The sequence below is a fragment of the Mesoplodon mirus genome, assembly GCF_964341445.2.
Source record: "Mesoplodon mirus genome assembly, chromosome: 13".
NCBI lineage: Eukaryota > Metazoa > Chordata > Mammalia > Artiodactyla > Ziphiidae > Mesoplodon > Mesoplodon mirus.
In genome coordinates this window covers 76,467,266-76,489,832 of record NC_138989.1, presented here as the reverse complement: position 1 = coordinate 76,489,832, position 22,567 = coordinate 76,467,266, and the positions used below count along the sequence as shown (strand labels likewise).

The window sequence follows — 22,567 nt, the reverse complement described above, 5'->3', positions numbered from 1 at the left end:
GCAAAAAAAAAAAAAAAAAAAAAAAATCAAATATTTACTTTTCAGTTATTCTTTTAAAATTCTAGTTTAAAAAATGTACAACTCTTCCTTCTTAAGCACGCTTTTTGTTCATACTTGGCTTAAAATGAACTTTACCAATACTTTCTTTTCCACTGACCACTTATAATAATAAAATGATTTATTTTTTTAAAAAAATTCTTAACATCAACTCTGGTGTTTATTTGTATCTTTCAGAATGGAAATTGGAGAACTGGAAGAGACAAGATGTCAATCAGGTATTCATTAAATTTAATCATGTTCAGATTTAATTTCATCTATAAGAAGTTTAGACCAAAACAGTCTGGAAAAAAAGTATATTAATAATGATAAAAGATTTTTCTAAAACATTTCAGTTACTAAGGGAAATCCTGTTAAATGAGAATATCTTAACCCCAAGTAATCTTCCTTTTGGCAAAATAAAAAAAGCAGCCACAAATAAAAGTGAAAAGAGAAGATGCCCTCCCTCCAAATAACACTGGCTAATTAAAGAATTATTATGCAAATTAAAATTTGCATGCCTGTTACATTTCTGTGATTTCTCGTCATGGTTGCCTTGCTTAGTTCCTTTAAGCACAGATCTAATAAAACCCCATTATGGGTTTCTCTCCTGTTAGTGTGTCAGTTACCATTTCTTTTTTATTAATACCCATTTTATCTTTAATTCTACCCAGAGTTTTTACAAATGCAATGGAGAAAAAGTGACAAGAGTATATAGATTACTCAGCTAGAAACCTTACATTATAGGAAAATGTGTGGCCAACCTAATCAAGCTAGACCAGTAACATCTGTAAATACGAAGCACAGATTTATCTTGTTGAAGATATGCTGTGTAGACAGCCATCTTTACTATTTGTGGAAGGCATGGCATCGTTGGTATGTGGCCTCCAAAATGGCGGGAATACCTTACTTCTCCAGGTCACCTCACAAGCTGACATTCCTTACTGTGGTGGATAAACCAAGGCCTAGGGTCTCATTTTCAGGCTTGCGGTTATAGAAGCCTGTTCTTTCTCAGCATATTAAGAATGGTCTCTTCACTCAGGATGGATGCTTATTATCCAAGTAAGTGACAATGTATAGAATCAGATAGCAGTCTATTAATTTGCAATAAAAATCACTGTCAAAGGGATAGGAATAACTTGAAGTCCATAAAACAAGAATATGTTTTTTATATAGGTTGGATCATAATCAAAAACTAAATATAGATTCAGCTATTGCTCTCTGAATACTGCTTCAGATCTATATTAGTTGAGAATTCTTTACTCATTCCTTCTGCCAACATTGTTGTGTGTCTGCAGTATGTTTAAACATCGTGCAAACATTAACATTAACATTAAAATATTGAAACATTAACACATTAACATTAAACTTTGTATAAGGGATATAATGGTGAATAAAAGCTGACACACTCCCTACCCTAGGAAGCTTATAGTTTAGGAATAAGATAAATTTTACTTTTATTTGTATTTATCATACAAATAAACGTAAAATTATAGCCGTGATAAGTACAACAAAAGAGGCCTGTGAAGCCATCAGTGTATAAAGCAGATATATCTCATAGGCTGTGTGGTCAGCAAAGGCTTCCCCAGAAATTGAGGCTTGGGCTGAGATTGAAGAATGAGTAGCAGTTGCCAGGCCAAGGCAGGAGGAAGGGAGCTTTTCAGGCAAAGGAGCAGCATGTGCCCAGAGCTCTGGTAGAGGGTATGTGGCATTTTAAAGGATCTTGAAATGGGTGTACAGAGCAACAGGCCGTGGTTTGATGTGAGGCAGAATAAGGTAGACACTGGACCACACAGGGCCTCATGGGCCCTATGGAGTTAATCCTAAAGCTTGAGGAAGCCTTTGAAGTGTTCAAAGCCTGGGGAGTGACATGATCTGATTTTCTGTGAGAGGATTCCTCTGGCTGCAGCATGGAGACTAGATCAGAGGAGGCCAACGGTGGATTCTGGGGGAAGGAGAGGAAGCGATTAGGCGGCCAATGGGGTTTTCAGTGTCTTATGAGATGGTAAAGAGAGTCTAGATGGTAAAAAGTAACACTGAGAGCCTGGGACCAAACTCCAATTTTAAATGGGGGCTAGAGAAGGTATCTGGAAAGAAGCCACCGTGAGATTGGAGACACTCAGTGGAGCGATGTTACAGAGGCCCAGGAGGGGGTGGTCCGCGCAGCACTGCCAAGAGGTCACGTAATTATAATCATCACAACAGCATTTGTAGCCACCGGTTAGTGCAGGACTATTATGCACCAGGTACTTTATAAACTTAGTCTCATTTGATCCTGCCATAACTCTGTAAGGGAGAAACTTTTATTTCTTTTTTAACTGATAAGGAAACTGAAGCATTGGAGAGGTTAAATAACCTGCCCAAGGTCTCGGAGATCACAAGCAAGTGTTTGAAACTGAGCATTCTGACAGCCAAGTATTCTACTCCCTGAAAAATTGTATGGACTAATATAAAAGCAATCAATTAGTTGTAGAAAAATGGAGGTTATTAGCTCTTTAGGAAGAGCGCTCTACAGGATGATAAAGAGTCAAAACAAGTTAGAGTGGCCTGGGGAGTGATGGGGAGGTGAGGCCATGGAGACAGAAAGCATGAACAACTCTTCTGGGAAACTGGACTTGAAGGGAGCTCTCCAAAACGATATTTGAGGTCTTTTGTCCAAAGAGCCTCTTAGCTCATTTGTATCTTTTCTGGACTTCACTGGCTGGCAAACCAACCTCCTTCTGATACATACTGTCTTTAATTTATATATATATATATATATATATATATATATATATATATATATATATATATATATATATATATATTTCTTTAGTTAAAGTCTATTTTTGCTATTTATTTTCTAGTTAAAGCATCCTTCTCATAATACTCAAACACTGGTGCATAAAGTGGTCACGTTTTTAGCATGTAGAATAAGTAACTTTTTGTTTTATGTGTTTTACATTTGGGGCTCCTAGTGGTTTCTTGTCAAATTTAAGTTTTCATAAGTTCACGTACCTCTAGCAAAGGACATTTTTTAGAGATCAGTACCTACTATGTATTCAATGTTTGAAGGTAATGGATTATAATGAATATCATGGTTACTTTTCAAGCCACAGTGATATTAATTAGATTACTTACTTTCCTTGTTGATCTCTGTCGACTTCTTAGATTTGAACTTCTTCCGTTTGTAGGCTGATGTCGCACCACTGATGGCTGCTCTTATCGGAGTCCCCTTCCCTCTTAATTCAGTGGTAAAGAATACAATTTTCTTACCAACTCTCAGAATTAAACAAAAATTATTGTACGGTAAAATTTACTTTTTATGTGTTTCTGAATGATCTTTGATTACATTTAAAACTTTTTTCCTTTATATTTCTCTCTAAAGATGTAACACCTCATAATTATGTATGAAATACAACATGGAGCACAAGCCTAGTAGCTTTTCTTAAAAATTTTTTATTTTCTAAAATGTAAATAGATTTATGTCTTTGTATTTTAGTTACGTGAGGAAAATATATAAGTAATTTTTTATTGTAAGCAGCAGAAACTGAATCCATTTAAAGGAAATTTATGAAAAAGATATTGCTGGTTTGCTAAATCAAAGGGGTCCTCAAAAGCCAGACTGGGAAATGAACGGGAACCAAGCGTGCTCCAGAGACTCAGGAGAAAGGAGCTCACCGTGGTCGCATGGCAGGGCCAGTCTGCAAGGTCACCGACACTAGGGGAGAGTAGCATTACACCTGTCGTGCTCTCTGTCCCTTGACGCTCAGGTGTCAACTTCCAGTGCTTACCATTTGAGTGGTCTGGCCTCGGTTATTTGTCTACCCTTCCGTGAGGGAAGGCTGGGGGGGCCTCATGAGAGACCTACTATGCTCTGCCTGATATCTCAGCATAGAATGGTAATGCTATTAAGAACGGGAACTGGATGCTGAAAAGCTAAAAAACAAACAAAATCCATTCCCATCAGCCATTCTTTCTAGCCCTTCAAATCAAACTTAAAGAAAAAAAAATGTCATCTACCTCAGAACTCTGCTATGACCCCTATAGTCATAAGTGTGTGAGTATGTCTGTCACTGAAACCAAAGTTTCACAAAACAATCCTGACTGTTACTATGCATAGTAGTATAGTCCTATTTTCCTTATTATGCCTTTTTTTTCTTTTTAAGTGAGCTGGCTGTGGCCCACCCACCATAGTAACTTTTTCTGTGTGCAGGGCACTGTTAGTTCACTGCCTGCCACATAGTAATCTTTAAATAAATGTGAGGTTTCATTGAACTTAATTCATCTCTTTTGCTTTATTTACTTTATTATATCTACGTTGTAAGAAAATATAATAGAACATTTTTTAGTTATGGTTTTTAAAAAGATTTTTTGTTTAATTATTCCAAGAATTCGTCCATATGTCATCTCTATTGCTTCCTTTGTAAGTCTGTTTTGTTTTATAAGAATATTTTGAGCTTTGTTAGTACTAATATTAAATCAGTGTCTATTATTTACAGGGAACCCTTCCTGTGGATATACTTAACAGCACTGATCTCTTCAAAGCAGAGAGCATGTTTACAAACGCAGTACAGATTCTTGAACAGTTCAAGGTAAAACAAGACCACACACAAAAATGGACGCTACTACAATTTTAAAATTGCACATTATATTAAGTGAAAATATTTGATTTTGCATTTTAAGGAATGATTTTCTATAATTTATTATCTTTAAATTTTGTGTGTTTAACTAGTGTCCTAAAGTTTCCCATATCTGAGGTGCAGGTTCCATGAATCAGTTTGAGGGTGTAGAATTACCTTTGAGGAGTGTCCCTAATTGTTAGAGTACCACATGCTCATAAAGGTTACAGACCAAGTCTTTATCAATGGAATTTGCCTTGTAGAAGTAGGATTAGAGATAGCAACATTTCTTGTCATTCCATGTATATTATTATATGCATTAAGAGCTTAAAGAAGTGACCATTTAACTGAAACTTTCTGTTATTCTTTTTTGTTTTTGGCTGCGTTGGGTCTCCATTGCTGTGCGCGGGCTTTCTCCAGTTGTGGCGAGCAGGGCTACTCTTCATTGCAGTGCACGGGCTTCTCTGCTGTGGAGCATGGGCTCTAGGCGCATGGGCTTTAGTAGCTGCAGCACGTGGGCTCAGTAGTTGTGGCATGCCGTCCCTAGAACATGCGGGCTTCAGTAGTTGCGGTGCGTGGGCTCAGCAGTTGTGGCGCGTGGGCTCTAGGTACACAGGCTTCAGTAGTTGTGGCTTGCGGGCTCCAGAGTGCAGGCTCAGTAGTTGTGGTGCACGAGCTTAGTTGCTCTGCAGCATGTGGGATCCTCCTGGACCAGGGATTGAACCCACGTCCCCTGTACTGGCAGGTAGACTCTCAACTACTGCGCCACCAGGGAAGTCCCGTTCCGTTATTCTTAATAACAGAGTATGTTAATGCAGCTTGGCTTATTTTGTTTCCTAAGAATTAAAGAAGTATAGTTTAATTACATTACAATATGTTATTTTGCAGGCTTGATATGCTTAATTCTCAGCTTATTGTAATGGTACAGTAATATTAACATTTTCTTTAGATATTTATGAAATAATATAGCAACACAAAATTCCATTTATTTCTGTCCCCGAAGAACCATTTCAATGGATGTTTATGTTTCAAAATGAAATTAATTTTTTTCTCATTTATAATATAAAGTATTTTCCTACTTGGTTCCCAGGTGAAAATGACTCAGAAAAAAGAAGCTACTTTACCATTTTTGTTCACACCATTTAAGTAAGTCTCTTATATTTTTTATTAACTTGTAGGAAATAACTTTTCACTGAGTTTGAAAGCTTGACAGGATAGATTAGGTACTTAGAAACATTGTCTTTTTTGGGTACGTTAGTGCAGTCTTCTAAATGAAAGCCTCTTCTATTGTTTTATAAATAATGAACCAGATGCTATATACCTTTGAATGGCTGGTAGAGGAGATATAGGGGCACAGAGATATATAGGAAACATTAAGGAGATAAATTCAACAGGGCTTGACTGGGAAGGTGTGGGGCTCTTGGTGTGGTTGATTGGGAAGATGCTTGTGCCATTATGGCTTATAGAAAGAAAGAAGAGCTAGTATGAAAGGTAAGGATGAATTTACTGAGTTCAACTTACATTTGAAGATACCAGTTAATTAGTTAAAAATAAGGACTTGGATCTCAAGATAGAGATGAGAATTGGTTATTAAGATTTTGGGGCCAACAGCATAAAGATGGTGGTGGAAACTGTTAAACATGTGGGAGGCTCTGGGGAAAAGTGCCAAGAAAAGGCCAATGAGACAATTCTGGGAGACACTGACAACTACTTGGGAAAAGAGGAGAGTAGATTTTGGTGGGCAGCAGATTTTGTCCCACATGCAGAAAGATGTGCTTTCCTTGAATTGAGAATGGGGAGATTTGAGTCATAAATGTGGCTCCGCACCAACCGACTCGGGCGGGTTTTCTCAGCCTCCTTGGACTTCGTTTGCAGTTAGTAGGGACTCACATTTAATTAGGAAGGATTTTGCTCTTGACCAAAATTAATAAAAACTGTTTGAAATATGGGTGGTAAGGATGTGATTGAATGACTTCCCTGGAGTTACTTTTCATAACTTATAGCACTAGTGTAGTATTCATAAACTAGAAACTATTGCCCTCTGAATCATGTAATCACATCATTCTCTATGGCAGCTTGCCTTTGTGTGTGTGTGTGTGTGTGTGTGTGTAGGAGAGCAAAAACAAAGCAAAATTAGGATTTTGCAAGTTATGACCATATGAAATTAATTATATTACATATGTCAAAGGTAGAATTATTTTTGGGGAGTGTCCCTAATTGTAGGATTATCACATATACTTATAAAGACTATAAGCCAAGTCTTTATCAATTAGAATTTACCCTATATTATATCATTTAGATATCATATGCATCTGTTTATTTGTAATGTAGTGGTATAGTCAGACAGTAACAAAATAAACAAATAAATGAACAAGAAATATATTATCAATTTTTGATATGAAGAAAATACACAGGACATTGAAAGTAACTGAGAGTTACTTTAGATCAGCTACTTGAGAAAGACTGATCAGGGAAATGCTCTTCTGGAAGGGGTTCAAGTGCACATTGCCCACCTTCCTCCACTTGGCCCGGGAGCTGCCCATGAACTTCCCCTGCTTTCATGCTCAACACCTGCCTGCGGAGCCACTGCTAGCTTTGTGTCACCAGGGAGCCCAACAGAATGGTTGATTCTCACACACTGGCTCACCCACCCTGCCTGAAGATTTGTCTGGCTGAAAATCATCATTCGTTGAAAGCCTGCAGTATGACCAGAAAAGCCTTGGATAAAACAAAGAATTGACTTGTGAGGAAATAGATAAGTGAAGGAATAGAAAAGAGCTTAAAAATATTAAAATCCTCAGAAATATCTGAGAAACTGTTGTATCCATAAATAAAAAAGCAGCACAAACTTTACAAAATGAGAAAGAGTATAGAATGCATTCTTTAAATGCAAAATGCAACTAAAAACTTACGGAATTATAACCTGTGCAAGAATGGTCCAAATGGACGGCAAATCCTCCAAATTAGAACAGCAAGTAGACCTCAAATGAAGTGAAATGAATTTTAAGTAATATATGCACTGAATGAGAAGCTGGAGGAAACACTGGAAGGTGTCATTTCTTCACCACCCCCCCATACACTGGAAACTTAAGGGGAAAGGAAACATTTTAAATTGTACAATAAAAGCAGGCTTCAAATCTGAAGCAACCTAAGATGTGACATGATTTTGAACAATTGTTGGGACTGTAAGAAAGATTTGAAGATTGGCATGTGGATCAAGCCTTCAAAGAAATAGATGAGAAAATTTAATTATAGTATAAAACCTTGCTACTGAGTGAACAGCATTTAAGTAATCATAAATAATGTAAATACTGGTTTTCAGCTTTTAGAGTCAAACCTTAGACAAAGCAAGGAAGACTTAATAATGATTACAGAATAGAATGCATATGTTACCAACTTAGGCAATGTACAAGGCTACAGGTTAGAAGGCAGAAATATAAATGGAATAATAGTGGTGCTATTGTCCTCATAAAATAGAATGTGGAGATGATTCCAGCTACAGTTGAGAGAATAAGATAGAGGTTTGGGTATTAGATTATTAAAGTGACTAGTGTAACCACCAGGAGGTAAAAACAGTAATATAACCATATTGAGGTGGGAGAAGATAGCAGGAACAGAGTCAGCGGGGAGTCAACAGCAAGGGTCTCAGGCTATCAAGTCAAGAAATAGTAATAGGGGCTTCCCTAGTGGTGCAGTGGTTAAGAATCCGCCCACCAATGCAGGGGACACAGGTTCAAGCCCTGGCCCAGGAAGATCCCACATGCCACGGAGCAACTAAGCCCGCGTGCCACAACTACTGAGCCAGCACTCTAGAGCCCGCGAGCCACAACTACTGAAGCCCTCGTGCCTAGAGCCCATGCTCGGCAACAAGAGAAGCCACTGCAATGAGAAGCCCGCACACTGCAACGAAGAGTAGCTCCCACTCACCACAACTAGAGAAAGCCCGTGGACAGCAACGAAGACCGAATACAGCCAAAAATAAAAACAAATAAAATTTAAAAAAAGAAATAGTAATAAAAGCATATTATTAAGAAAAATGAGGGTAACTACCAGAATAACTAAAATCAGACACATGTAAAAGTTTTTATTTCTGGGTTGGGGAACTGAGAGCTGAGAAAGGTGGGACTTTGTGACAAAATGACACATTGGTTGTCATTTTGCCCCTCTGTACTGTTTTTGATTTTAAAAAATTATATGTATATATTGCTTTGATAAAACATAATTTAAAAAGAAACAAAAAATAGGTAGTTCCCTGGTGGTCCAGTGGTTAGGACTTGGCACTTTCACTGACGTGGGCCTGGGCTCAGTCCCTGGTTGGGGAACTAAGATCCTGTAAGCCACACAGTGCGGCAAAAAAAAAACCAAAAACCAAAACAAACGGTATTCTAATCATTGGCATGAATCAAAATCATAAAAGTTATGGGCACAGATAAAAAAAAAATTTATTCTTCCATATAAATTTTAGAATCATCAACTTGAATTATATGAAAAATTCTTTGGTTATTACACTATATTTAGGAAGCAATTTGGAGAGAATTGACGTTTTTACACTATTGAACTTCATTTATTTATTTATATCTTCTGTTATGTCCCTAAGTAAAATTTTATCTTTTCCCATCCAATATACATTTCTCATTATTTTATTCCTGGATATTTTATTTCTATTATGAGTAGTATCCTGTTTTCCCTGTTACATATGTTCAGTATACCAGGAAAAACAGTTATCATCATTTATCATCTGAGTACAATGGGCTCTTTATTTTTCTATAATCCAATGAGTTTTTTTCATTTCTACACCATCCCTTTCCTTCCAGTCACCTTTATATATACACCTAATGTTAGCATTGTCCACTTAGAAACTATATCAAGTAATTATTGGAACATAAACATCATAAAAGATGAAAGAATGCTGTGGTCACACATCCTTTTTGTAAAACAGCTCGGTTCTTGTAACAAATAATTGTTCAGTGAAGTCCTTCCTTCTTGAATAAGTACCATATTTCCTTTTTCTTGTTAGAAATATATTGTTCATTCATCAGTTCTTAAATGTAAGAAAACTTATCTAGGATATTGACAGCTGAAAATTCAGTCTTGAGATTTTACTTATGTGATTAATTTCACCAGTATCACTAGATTTAGGTTTAATAATATCTCTCTACCATTCATCCATTGTCTTATTTAGTCTTTTCTAGCATGAATATTGGTGAATAATGTAATGGTTCCTAGGGTGATGAAATAGCAAATGTGTCAAGATATAGGAAGAACAAGATTGTAACATATCTTAGACTTGTAAAAGGGTCCAATGGATCCATATGGTAATTGCATATCCTATTTTATCCTATTATTTAAAAAATAAGTAAATTTTACCTTTGATATTTTAAAGACCTCTAAGAAAGAATAATAATCATGAAATATTCATTATGACAAATAGAAGTGCTCAAAAAACCCTCAAAACTAAAATTGGGTCTAATGGACCCTGAGTCTATGCCAAGGAATGACCAGCAGGTGGAGCTAAATGACTAGAAAAAGTATAGTTTGGCTACATGTACCTTAAAAAGGAGGAAAAAACACTTGCTGTTTGAAAAGTGTGTATAGAGGCTAAAGTAAGATAAGAAAAAGATTAAAAGAAAAAAATTCCATGAAATGAGAAAAGAACAAGAGAAGACTCTTAAGAGATATTTTAGAAAAAAATGAAAATGGGAAGGAGATATTGTACCTTGCCAATAGAAGCCAAAACATCTGTTATATTTTATTTAAAAATCACTATTTAAATTCAGGGAACTGAAATAAATTTTAACAGAATATTTTAATATTAATATTTCCTACTAAAATGACAAAAGATACTTTGATTCTTTTTAATATATTTATTTGTTTTAGTCTGACATGGATTAAAATTCCTCCCTTGGACCAAATTTTAAATATTTGTTTTAATGTGAATCTTTTTACCACTTCATCCATCTGATTTACTAATTATTTACTAAAAGTATAATTTTCTGCCTCAAACCCAAAATTCTTCTTTTAAAAAAGTAACTTTTGGGACTTCCCTGGTAGCACAGTAGTTAAGAATCCTCCTGCCAATTTAGAGGACACAGGTTCGAGCCCTGGCCCAGGAAGATCCTACATGCCGCGGAGGAACTAAGCCCATGAGCCACAACTACTGAGCCTGCACTCCGGAGCCCATGAGCCACAACTATGGAAGCCCGCGCACCTAGAGCCCATGCTCTGTAGCAAGAGAAGCCACCACAATGAGAAACCCGCACACCATAACAAAGGGTAGCCCCTGCTTGCCACAACTAGAGAAAGCCTGCGTACATCAACAGAGACCTGACACAGCCAAAAATAAATAAATAACTAAATAAATATTTTTTAAGTAACTTTTTATTTATTTATTTTTTACAACTTTATTGGAGTATAATTGCTTTACAATAGTGTGTTAGTTTCTGCTTTATAACAAAGTAAATCAGTTATACATATACATATGTTCCCATATCTCTTCCCTCTTGCGTCTCCCTCCCTCCCACCCTCCCTATCCCACCCCTCTAGGTGGTCACAAAGCACCGAGCTGATCTCCCTGTGCTATGCGGCTGCTTCCCACTAGCTATCTATTTTACGTTTGGTAATGTATATATGTCCATGCCACTCTCTCGCTTTGTCACAGCTTACCCTTCCCCCTCCCCATATCCTCAAGTCCATTCTCTAGTAGGTCTGTGTCTTTATTCCTGTCTTACCCCTAGGTTCTTTATGACATTTTTTTTTCTTAAATTCCATTTATATGTGTTGGCATACGGTATTTGTTTTTCTCTTTCTGACTTACTTCACTCTGTAAGACAGACACTAGGTCCATCCACCTCATTACAAATAGCTCAATTTCATTTCTTTTTATGGCTGAGTAATATTCCATTGTATATATGTGCCACATCTTCTTTATCCATTCATCCAATGATGGACACTTAGGTTGTTTCCATCTCGGGGCTATTGTAAATAGAGCTGCAGTGAACATTTTGGTACATGACTCTTTTTGAATTATGGTTTTCTCAGGGTATATGTCCAGTAGTGGGATTGCTGGGTCATATGGTAGTTCTATTTGTAGTTTTTTAAGGAACCTCCATACTGTTCTCCATAGTGGCTGTACCAATTCACATTCCCACCAGCACTGCAAGAGTGTTCCCTTTTCTCCACACCCTCTCCCGCATTTATTGTTTCTAGTTTTTTTGATGATGGCCATTCTGACTGGTGTGAGATGATATCTCATTGTAGTTTTGATTTGCATTTCTCTAATGATTAATGATGTTGAGCATTCTTTCATGTGTTTATTGGCAGTCTGTATATCTGCTTTGGAGAAATGTCTATTTAGGTCTTCTACCCATTTTTGGATTGGGTTGTTTGTTTTTTTATTATTGAGCTGCATGAGCTGCTTGTAAATTTTGGAGATTAATCCTTTGTCAGTTGCTTAATTTGCAAATATTTTCTCCGATTCTGAGGGTTGTCTTTTGGTCTTGTTTATGGTTTCCTTTGCTGTGCAAAAGCTTTGAAGTTTCATTAGGTCCCATTTGTTTATTTTTGTTTTTATTTCCATTTCTCTGGGAGGTGGGTCAAAAAGGACCTTGCTGTGATTTAGGTCATAGAGTGTTCTGCCTATGTTTTCCTCTAAGAGTTTGATAGTTTCTGGCCTTACATTTAGGTCTTTAATCCATTTTGAGCTTATTTTTGTGTATAGTGTTAGGGAGTGGTCTAATCTCATACTTTTACATGTCCCTGTCCAGTTTTCCCAGCACCACTTATTGAAGAGACTGTCCTTTCTCCACTGTACATTCCTGCCTCCTTTATCAAAGATAAGTTGACCATATGTGCGTGGGTTTATCTCTGGGCTTTCTATCCTGTTCCATTGATCTAAATTTCTGTTTTTGTGCCAGTACCATACTGTCTTGATTACTGTAGCTTTGTAGTATAGTCTGAAGTCAGGGAGCCTGATTCCTCCAGCTCCGTTTTTCATTCTCAGAATTGCTTTGGCTATTCGGGGTCTTTTGTGTTTCCATACAAATTGTGAATATTTTTGTTCTAGTTCTGTGAAAAATGCCAGTGGTAGTTTGATAGGGATTGCATTGAATCTGTAGATTGCTTTGGGTAGTAGAGTCATTTTCACAATGTTGATTCTTCCAATCCAAGAACATGGTATATCTCTCCATCTATTTGTATCATCTTTAATTTCTATCATCAGTGTCTTATAATTTTCTGCATACAGGTCTTTTGTCTCCTTAGGTAGGTTTATTCCTAGATATTTTATTCTTTTTGTTGCAGTGGTAAATGGAAGTGTTTTCTTGATTTCACTTTCAGATTTTTCATCATTAGTGTATAGGAATGCCAGAGATTTCTGTGCATTAATTTTGTATCCTGCTACTTTACCAAATTCATTGATTAGCTCTAGTAGTTTTCTGGTAGCATCTTTAGGATTCTCTATGTATAGTATCATGTCATCTGCAAACAGTGACAGCTTTACTTCTTCTTTTCCGATTTGGATTCCTTTTGTTTCCTTTTCTTCTCTGATTGCTGTGGCTAAAACTTCCAAAACTATGTTGAATAAGAGTGGTGAGAGTGGGCGACCTTGTCTTGTTCCTGATCTTAGTGGAAATGCTTTCAGTTGTTCACCATTGAGGACAACGTTGGCTGTGGGTTTGTCATATATGGCCTTTATTATGTTGAGGAAAGTTCCCTCTATGCCTACTTTCTGGAGGGTTTTTATCATAAATGGGTGTTGAATTTTGTCGAAAGCTTTCTCTGCATCTATTGAGATGATCATATGGTTTTTCTCCTTCAATTTGTTAATATGGTGTATCATGTTGATTGATTTGCATATATTGAAGAATCCTTGCATTCCTGGAATAAACCCCACTTGATCATGGTGTATGATCCTTTTAATGTGCTGTTGGATTCTGTTTGCTAGTATTTTGTTGAGGATTTTTGCATCTATGTTCATCAGTGATACTGGCCTGTAGTTTTCTTTCTTTGTGACATCTCTGTCTGGTTTTGGTATCAGGGTGATGGTGGTCTCGTAGAATGAGTTTGGGAGTGTTCCTCCATCTGCTATATTTTGGAAGAGTTTGAGAAGGATAGGTATTACCTCTTCTCTAAATGTTTGATAGAATTCACCTGTGAAGCCATCTGGTCCTGGGCTTTTGTTTGTTGGAACATTTTTAATCACGGTTTCAATTTCAGTGTTTCTGATTGGTCTGTTCATATTTTCTATTTCTTCCTCGTTCAGTCTCAGCAGGTTATGCATTTCTAAGAATTTGTCCATTTCTTCCAGGTTGTCCATTTTATTAGCAGATAGTTGCTTGTAGTAATCTCTCATGATCCTTTGTATTTCTGCAGTGTCAGTTGTTACTTCTTTTTCATTTCTAAATCTATTGATTTGATTCTTCTCCCTTTTTTTCTTGATGAGTCTGGCTAATGGTTTATCAATTTTGTTTATCTTCTCAAAGAACCAGCTTTTAGTTTTATTGAATTTTGCTATCCTTTCCTTCATTTCTTTTTCATTTATTTCTGATCTGATCTTTATGATTTCTTTCCTTCTGCTAACTTTGGTTTTTTTGTTGTTTTTTTTTTGCGGTATACGGCCCTCTCACTTTTGTGGCCTCTCCTACCACGGAGCACAGGCTCCGGACACGCAGGCTCAGCGGCCGTGGCTCACAGGGCCAGCCGCTCCGCGGCATGTGGGATCTTCCCGGACCGGGGCACAAACCCGTGTCCCCTGCATCGGCAGGCAGATTCTCAACCACTGCGCCACCAGGGAAGCCCTTTTTATAGCATTTTAATCAATTAAGAGTTATTGATTCATTTTATGTGCTTTGCACTTTGCTGAGTATTATTGATATTAATGTAAATAATTAGTGGCCCTCATAAAGTTTAAAATTTAATTGAAGAGAAATAAATTGATGATGAGAGTGCACTAAAGTGCTAATGGTGTGAGGTGAGATTTGGAGTAGACCATAAAGGATGATGAAGATTTGATTTTAGAAAGCAGAGACGGGAGGATCTTTGTGAACAATAACTCAGACATGAATGCAAGATAGGTGAAGAATGAAGAGCTTAACCATTTTATAACAGAGTATATATTTGGGATAATGGGAAATTAAGTAGAATAGAAGGAGATGGTCATCAGTAGTCCAGGAAGTTTAGAATTGATGAAGTAGACAATAATATACCCATATCAATTTCACATATATCAGAAGATGTAATCAGTATTTTAGGAAGTGGAGTGGATTAGAGCAAGGAGAAGGAAGATCAACTTAGAAGGATTTTATAGAACTTTGGAAAATGTATCTTAGATGTAGCCTTCAAAGAATGCCTGTGCCCTTTGGCCCAGTAATTCCATTTCTAAGACTTCTAGGAAGATATTCCAAAATGTGTGGTGTCTGAAGGACAGAGAACTGGATCATGGCAACAGTTGAAGTAACTTGTTTTTCTTTCATGTATTCTTGCTTCCTGGTACTTTTTTCTTCCACATCCCATTGAGTCCAGGGGTGGGGGATTTTACTACAATCTGACAGTGATTGGGTTCCCATGAGTTGAAAGATCTGGGATCCCTTGGTGTAGGCATAGATTCTTAATCAAGCCTCTATAGAACTGTAGAGAGTTCATAGTTGAGTTCTGGGGTTCTTGAATTTTCTGAAATTATATGTAAGATTTTGGATTATTTATTTTTCTAGAGCGAGTTTCTGATTCTGAAAGATGTCTGTGACCCACCCAAACTAATAACATTGCTTAAAAGATGAACTTTCTACAAAGTCTCCACCTTATCTCTTTAGAAGCTGCTGAAACCAAGTAGAAAGAAGACAAGTGATTATTGAGCCATATGAAATTGTCAAAATTTAATTTGGAGTTTTTGACATATAAAAACATCAGTTTCAAATGATCCAACCTAATATATCCTTAAATAACTTTTTTACGCTTTTAAAATGTAAAGGTATTCACTTTAGGAATGTAGATACTAGTTAAGCAGTATATATTCAATTTTGTGTTTAAATATACTTATTTAAAAATTACTTATGCAGTATTAGGAGTATTTCTCCTTTGTATTTAGGGTTTTTACTGTGGTAAAACAAGGACAGGGAAATGGTGGAAAGAGAAATGAAAGGTAGGAAAACCAAAAAAGTATATGGTGTAATACAAAAATAGCAAATAGATTCAAATTATTCACTAACTTTAATTGTTGGTTAAGCTCTGCTCAGATCTCTTTGATAATGAAAATTGTCAGGCCCTGTCTGGCTCAAGGGTACAAAGCACCGTAATGAATCTGCCCTGTCTGTTGTGTCTACCATGAGCATGAGAGAGCTGAGTGTTGTAACTCAGACCACTCGTTTGTTGTTCCATTAATTACATTGATTTAATCAGAATTTCTGTGTTAGCCAGAGCATTACATTTCTTCCAATGATGTATTGTATGACTGTCATAAGTGGAGCTTGGCAGTTGAAACTTTGAGTCAAGAAAACCAAATTTAATTATAAGTTATTTCTTGGAAGAGTTCAGATAACCAGCAGTGATACAGTTTGGCTCAGAGTTTGTTTGTTTGTTTCTTTCTCTCTTTCTTTACTCAATTTTCACCATCCTTTTATTTTCAATTAAGCAAAGAACCAAGAAAAAATGTAATTGAAATGAAGAAACGTTTTAAACCTAAAGCATTTCTTTTTCTTTTGTAGCTCGCTTTCTGATTCTAAACAGATCAACATTTTAAGAAAAGCAAGATCTTATATAAAACAGAAAAAGTATGATGAAGCAGTAAGTATGCAGGCCTTGTATATATAAATAGCTGATCATTCAGGTATGGGGAGGGGCAGGTATGGTGATGGAAGGCGCAGTGGGCCGGCCAGGGAGCTGTCCTGAACCTTTAAGGAAGGGTTGAATTTCCTAAGTAGCTGCTTTAGCCACGTGGACATACTTCTTTTATTTCAGGTAATGTTATAGGTAAATTTTTTTAGGTTAACATTGGAAATGAACAATTGCTGTTCTCTATAATGAGAAAGTATATTCCAAGCTTCTGTCATCCAACTTATTTATGCATAATATTTTAGAACATGACATATCTGTACATTTAGAATTAGCTTCACACTATTAGAAATCTAATGGTTCATACTGAAGCTCTGACTTTTCCCAACTCCTACCCTACTATGTTTTTCATTAATTTTCTCTGTTTTAAGTGGTCATATAATTTTAAAGTAAGAAAGAATTCTATTTTGGTTTCTAAAATTGCCTAAGTAGTATGATGGCATTTCTAATGCTTATTTTTGTTATGGTTTTACAATGGCAAGCTATTCTTCTCTACTAAAATATTAAGCTATTTTAATAATGTTTTATAACTGATTTGGGTAATCTCATATGAGAAAGTCAAAAAATGTAAATGTGGGCATCTCCTATCAGGGACCTATATTAGAGAACCATTTCTTTCATGTGTCATTTGAAGATAATTTCCACAAAATGAATCATTCAGAATCATTTAAAATCATTGCATATCTCATAGATAGTTTGCATTTTAAATGTCCTTTTTTATCAAGATTTAGAAATTTATTTTATTCAGGAATTTTTCTTACACTTTGCAAGAAGATCCTTGAACAATCAAAATCTGTTTTTGATCAATAATCTACGATTACTTTAATAATTTTTCTTCCTTTGAAACTTAGATTTTCTTTGTCTTTGCATGTGGTGAGTTATATTTTTCTTTCACCATAGGTCTCCCTTTGCAAGGAGCTGATTAATCTTGCATTGAAAGGATTGTCCTACTATCACACTTATGACAGATTCTTTTTGGCTTTCAATGTCGTTCTTGGTTTTGTGGGATGGACATCTTATGTTTCTTTGCTGATCATCAAGTCTCACTGCAGCCTTAACAGAGGTGTTAGTAAAGAAGTCAAGGTATGTTCAGAAAGTATAATGAAGATTCAGATGATGTTGTAAAATCATAAGACTAAGGAAAGAAATTATATCAAGTTAACTGCAGTGAGTTCATATAATGTACATGCTGTACTAAGCTAACTCTTTCATTTGCTTTTGTTGTACTGGGTCTTTTTTTCTCAGTAATCTCTGTTTCTTTAGTTGGAAAAAAGGTGTATCAGTAATAATGGTCCTGTAACTTAAGAGGCTATAAAGATAGCTGTGTAATTTACATTTGCCTATGGCATTAACTGTGTTGTATTTCTGTTTATATTTTATAATTACTTAGCATGTTATAAGTATTCCGTATCTTTCTACAGTACAGGTGATCAGAAAACAGTTTCAAAGCAATATATTTATTTATATATTTATCTGATATTAAGTTTAGGAGCTGGAAAGAAATAAAATCACTTATTCAAAATGTTCCTTTTAAAATAATATACATTTTTCTGGAACTATCCTTACCTTTTTCATCTTTCTAAAATTCTTTTTTTTTTTTTTTTTTGTGGTACGTGGGCCTCTCACTGTTGTGGCCTCTCCCGTTGCGGAGCACAGGCTCCGGATGCGCAGGCTCAGCGGCCATGGCTCACGGGCCCACCCGCTCCGCGGCATGTGGGATCTTCCCGGACCGGGGCATGAACCTGCGTCTCCTGCATCGGGAGGCGGACTCTCAACCACTGCGCCACCAGGGAAGCCCTCTAAAATTCTTAAATACAGATTTCCAGAACTTTCTATATATCCTCATTTTAAGAATTAGTCCCTAGTTTACTGTACTTTCAATGCCAAAAAAACCCTGCTCTTTAATAATACTTTATACAACTGAGAAAATATAACAGTACATATATAGTTTAACTATATTAAAACACTTTACTCTTTTAAAATATATTACTGTCATTTACCAGGGATAATACGCCTCTTCCATCTCCTTTACTTCATTCTCTAATGATTATTACCATGTCCAAATCCTCTAAAAAGTAATATACCTGAATGGTGTATTATTAATAATAATAGTCTACAGACATTTCCAGTGGTAACTTTTTTCAATTTTATACTTTATTTTTCTGTAATGGAAGGAAGAGCAGTAGTATTTATTCCATTTCTTTATAATGCTGTAATGCATCTTAAATAATTTACCCCAAGTAATTTTCATTATTTGAATGTATGTGAAATTGGCTATAGTAGAAATCATTTCTTACGTGGTAGGAAAAGAGACAAAAACAAACGTGTTTTAGTGGAGGATATAACTAGGCATTCAGCTGGGTATTTGAAATCTATTTTGCCACTTTAAACGTAACAGTGCTGGAAGTAGGCACTATAATTTTTCTGTATAAAAGAGGAAACTGAAGCTATTTAAGTAATTTGCAAAAGGCCATTCAGCTAGGATGTGGAGGAACTGAGATTTGAGTCCAGAGTAGTCTAATGCCAAACGCCGCCTTTTGGTATTTGTCTTGACGTTTTGGGTTATTGAGAAGGCATATGATGTCTTTAGATTGTTGTGTCAGCAGATTTCACAGCTGATAGTTCTTTATTCGTTAATCTGATAATGCAGAGAATATTTGTGTATACAGCACAATGCGAGATGCTTCATAGGATACACCAAGAAATACAAAATTCAGATACAAAATTACAAGCTTCTCAAGGAGCTTGTAATTAAATAAAGTGGGTAAAATATGTATACACATAGCCACCTTATCAAGTATAGATCATATACTATGCTATATTACATAAGACAACAAATGTTTGACAACTTTAATATAAAATGTTAAGTGAATGTGATACAATGACTATCATATTTTAAATAAAGAAAATCTCACTTTAGCTAGGGTGATGATAACAGGAAAAAATAAGTCTTGGTGGATATTTAACAGTCAGAATATAGGGAGAGGATAAAAATTAAAGCAAATTGAATAATATAAATAGGGGCAGGGATGGGAAGATGTGTTTTTATGCTGGGCTAATCAGTAATATTTATTAAACTGCACTATTCCAGGACTGTCCTGGGTGTTGTACATGTGTTATTTAGTTAAGCTTAATACTACCCTAAATTTAATGGTTATGATTCTCATAATATGGATGGGGGAATTTAGGCTCAGAGAGATAAATGTTTTCCTCAAGGACACACTGGTGTCCTTGAACTCTAATACTTAAATTCATGCTCTTTCTATACCATGCTGCCTTCAAAATAAATAGTTCAGTTTGGGGGGGATTTGGGAGGTTTGTTCAAGGGCCTAATAAGAGATAATACTGATAATATAGATTAGGTGGAAGTAATCAAAGGCCTCAAATGCTAGACTATAGAGTTTAGACTTTATTTAGTGAAGAGCTGGTCTATCACTTAGAGTTAAACCAGAGAAATAGACCAGTAGGATCTCTGTATTAAGAAATTTAGTGTAAGGAATTGGCTCATGTGACTGTGGGGCTAGTTAGGCAGGTCCTAAGTTCAGAGGTCAGGCCATCAGGAAGGGCATACTGGAACTTGCAGGCAGGAGCGGAAACTTCACTCCACAGGTACAGTTTCTTCTTCAGGGAACCCTCTGTTCTGCTCTTAGAGCCTTTTGTGAATCAGGCTCACTGTGATTGTTCAGGATAATCTCCCTAAAGTCAACTGATTATGGACTTTAATCACATCTACAAGATATTTTCACAGCCAACACCTAGATTAATGTGTGATTGAATAACTAACTAGGGTCTGTAGCCTAGCCAAGCTGACACATAAAACTGACCATTACAGTTGAGGTTATTAAAAGTATTTTGAACCCTTTAGTTCTGTTTGCAAAAACATTCTGATTCTTGGGCTTCCCTGGTGGCACAGTGGTTGAGGGTCCGCCTGCCAATGCAGGGGACGCGGGTTCGTGCCCTGGTCCGGGAGGATCCCACGTGCCGTGGAGCGGCTGGGCCTGTGAGCCATGGCCGCTGAGCCTGCGCATCCCCAGCCTGTGCTCTGCAACGGGAGAGGCCACAACAGTGAGAGGCCCACATACCGAAAAAAAAAAAAAAAAAAAAATTCTGATTCTTCTTCAGCGAGAGTTTATAATCTAGTGAAGTGCCAGCACCTGGAGGAAGAATAAGTTGCCAGAAGTCTACAGCATTAACCAAAGGGAGGCTTGGAGAGCAATTAGGGCGTGAGATGATTGCAGCTATGCACGCATTAGAACATGATGCTTGCAGTTGGGGTGTAGGGAGCCTTCACCGAGGTAGTTGTTGCCAAAGTCAAATCTTAAAGGGTGAGTCGGATAGCCCAATAGAAAAAAGGAAAAAGGTGCAAGGAGAGCAGCACGTGCCAGATGAGGAGTGAGGTAGCATGGCTTCTTGGAAGGCCTGCAAGTCACTGATACAGCTAGACTATAGAGGGCCCCGGGGGGAGTGAGAGATGAGCTCACAGCAGATTCTACCCTCCACTGCCAGATGAGGAAACAGAGCTTGAGACAAGCTAAATGGTTTAGTCAAATTGACAGCAAATAGAACAGCAGTGCTGAATTAAATTTAGGTCTGACTCCAAAGTTTCTGTCACTTCTCCATGACAGTGTCCCCCAGATTTTACAGGTTTATCACTCTTACAGACAACTCTGCAGTGAACATTCTCTTTAAAGGTAATTTGCCATAGCTCCTCCTAATTGAACTCTGCATTTAACTTCTATCTACTCTTCTCCTTTGCTTTTGCTAGTTCAGATGTCTTTTGCTTTAGAACTGAATATCCTTATTTTGCCACATGCTTCCCTTATTCTCTCACTACTTAGGGAAATCACAAAATGTTAACCCCTTAAACCAAGTCCCAGGATTCCGTCTCCACCTGTATGGTTTAAACTCCTCATAGGCCAGCACCTAGTACAGAGCGTGGCGTAGACTGTGCGACTTAATCATTGTTAGTTGGATGGAGGAGTCATGACAGTGCACACAGCATGGTTCAGGTAGAAAATGTTCCCCATTCCTGTTATTTAAAATCCTTTCCATTTTTACTTTAGCTGAACTGAATTCTTTTTGATTTGGTTTCCTACAAGTAGATGTCTATTTGTAATGTCGATTACTTTATGTATCAAAGGATTGGATAATTATGTGATATTGTACTGACTCTAGAAAATCCCTCGAGTGTCTTTTTTTAGGTACTCTTTAAACTTATTTTCTTATTATTTTACTATCCTCAGAGTGATGTGAAACCAGTCCCAATTCCTCAACTGAATACCTGCCTCAGGCACCTTGAGCTTTAGAGACTCTACCTGTCCATATCTGTTTGAGACTTGCTCCTTCTTCTTCCATCCCCTTGCTATGGGACCTCCATTTCCAGTGCTAGTCACTGAGAGGTTTCTGTAATGACTTTTGGGACTAATGCAGAGAGGTAGAGGAGGAGAGAAGAAAAATAAAGGTGATAATGGTAGCCATTATTTATTAAGCAGTAGTAATATTCTGGGCATTTTGTTAAGCTCTTTTCATAATCTCATTTAAGCATTACTAGCCTTGATAAATAGATATGGAATTATTCTTCGCATTTTATAGATGGAGTAAAATTAAGTCTCAGAATCTGTTTTGTACTTTGCTCGTGGTCATACAGTGAGCAAGTGACAGAGCCAGGATTTGAATTCTGATCTGTGTAGCGCCAAACTCTTCATCACAATGCTATGTCTCACCTTCCTTTTTACAACTCTGCCCTAGTTTATTCTTGCTTCTTTACTTCCTTTCTGGTGACATTTTAGGCCAGAGGGAGGAGTTATAAGGGGGAAAATACCTCTTGCTTTTCCTCCCTAACCTCCCCTACTCCATAAGGTAATTCTTAATTCTCACCTTATTTAGTTTGGGTAGCAAAACAAGGGGGAAACAGAGAGAGAGAAAACAAGGCACGGAGGCAAGAGAGTACCATGTGACCCCTCCAGTCCTGTTTTTTTCTCCTGTGTGCTCTTAGCATCACAGCTTTCCATAAGTGTGTTCTTGTTCCAATCATTGGCATTTCTGTCCCTGACCCTCGCATCATTACTCCTGGCCCATAGCACCCACGGCCTGTGGAGGCCGTCACT

The 22,567-nt window shown here is 36.9% G+C and overlaps 1 protein-coding gene across 4 annotated transcripts in view; it reads left to right on the top strand.

Annotated features, from left to right (window-relative positions):
• The window catches only part of PIGN (phosphatidylinositol glycan anchor biosynthesis class N), a 106,461-nt gene that overhangs the window by 24,257 nt on the left and 59,637 nt on the right, over positions 1-22,567 (top strand). For all 4 annotated transcript variants that reach the window (XM_082639986.1, XM_082639987.1, XM_082639985.1 and 1 more), the window contains 6 exons: positions 235-275; positions 3,210-3,269; positions 4,518-4,610; positions 5,728-5,783; positions 16,334-16,412; positions 17,361-17,543. In XM_082639986.1, the coding sequence (XP_082496112.1) occupies positions 235-275; positions 3,210-3,269; positions 4,518-4,610; positions 5,728-5,783; positions 16,334-16,412; positions 17,361-17,543 (512 nt within the window). The remainder of the gene's footprint in view (positions 1-234; positions 276-3,209; positions 3,270-4,517; positions 4,611-5,727; positions 5,784-16,333; positions 16,413-17,360; positions 17,544-22,567) is intronic.